General features: G+C 36.8%; 1 protein-coding gene across 1 annotated transcript in view; it reads left to right on the top strand.

Annotated features, from left to right (window-relative positions):
* LOC119591361 (interaptin-like) overlaps positions 1-1,460 on the top strand; it is a gene marked incomplete at both ends in the record, with an annotated part of 6,183 nt that overhangs the window by 3,597 nt on the left and 1,126 nt on the right. Inside the window, 2 exon segments of the mRNA XM_037940100.1 lie at positions 1-401; positions 663-823. Coding sequence (XP_037796028.1) covers positions 1-401; positions 663-823 — 562 coding nt within the window.

Genomic DNA, 1,460 nt, shown 5'->3' with positions numbered 1-1,460 from the left:
TCCCCAGAGAATATGTGCCAAAAGCAACACTCCTCCACCTTCAGGCTGAGATTGAGAGCAAGTGTCAGCTTGAGTTGAGCAACAAACTTGCTGAATTAAACCAGCTCATTGACCAACAGAGTCAGCAACAGCAGTCCCAAGCCAAAGTCAAAGAATCTCAAGAACAGGGACTAAGGAACGAAATCTCGAGGTTATCCGAGGAAATAATACGGCTGCGGGCAAAACTAAGTGTGTATAGTGAGGAGGAAGATACGTGGAAAACACGGCACAACAGACTCATGGATCTCTACCAACATGAAGTGCAGACCAAACATAACCACATCCACAAAAACTCACAGATAAACAAACCCAAAGAAGAATCGCTTTCCATCAACCTCCGTGAGATCAATGCTCATCTGCAGGTAAGTTAGCATAGGTGGAGATGTAAAAGATATGAATGCAAAAATATTTTTATATGATTTCAAGCATTCTGAGTTTTGGAATTATTGCGAGTATAGTTTCATCTAGCAGTTACTGTAGTTGCTATAGTGAATGAAATTGTGTGAATGTTTATATTACTCCAATTACTGTATTATTTTTATCATTCAGAGAATCTTTATAGATCTCAGCACATTTTACCAAGACCAAAACTCTTCAACTGTTTTTCTCTTATATTCTGCCAGACGCCCTTTGCCTCATCAACATTTCTGGGGCAGCTAACACCACCTTCGTCTATGCACCTTCCAAAGGCTCCTAGCAATATTGACAGTTACCATTATACTCACTCGGACACACTAGACCGAACCCTCAACAAGTACCTAAGTTCCGTTGATGAAAGGCCAAGGTAATATATTTTCTAATTGTTTGATGCATTATTGGTTATCTGGTATTTAGTAGGTATGTATATTGCATCTGGAGACTTGGGTTCATTTTCTTTATAGAGCGAGTAATATTTCTCCTGAGTGTTATCTTAGTATTAGAAAGAGACATATACCTTGAGTTCAAAAGAAAGGAGTGTAAATCAGTATATGTAGTTCTCTTTGTCTTTACTTGATGCTGTGAAAAATCTTTTGAGAAAAGGATAGGCACAGGTAAAATAATTTTGTATAGACACACAATTTTGCAAGTTCAGGTGAGTATATACCTCAAAGTGCAGAAAGATCATTTTAATTATTTGGCATTGTTTAATCCAAATGTGCATTTGAAACAAAAAACAGTAGACCGTTAGTGATCATATTTTGAAGTAGCATGATTTAAAATATAGGAAATGTAGTTCATAGGAAAGAAAATAGTGCCAGTATTTTTATATTATGTAAATAGGAGAATAGATGCAGGGGCGGTAGAGCATTTGAAGAGTGTAAACTGAAGGTATTCTTTCAATTCAATTCTCTTGAGGATTAAGGAGAAGTGAGTAAGACAGATTTTAAATTCCCAGTACTAGGATGAAGTAAGAAAGTGTCTGCAAACAGAACAGATTGAGT

This window comes from Penaeus monodon, chromosome 28 (assembly GCF_015228065.2).
Source record: "Penaeus monodon isolate SGIC_2016 chromosome 28, NSTDA_Pmon_1, whole genome shotgun sequence".
Taxonomy (NCBI): Eukaryota; Metazoa; Arthropoda; class Malacostraca; order Decapoda; family Penaeidae; genus Penaeus; species Penaeus monodon.
The sequence above is the reverse complement of the archived record's forward strand: the minus strand, read 5'-3'. Positions and strand labels throughout refer to the sequence as shown.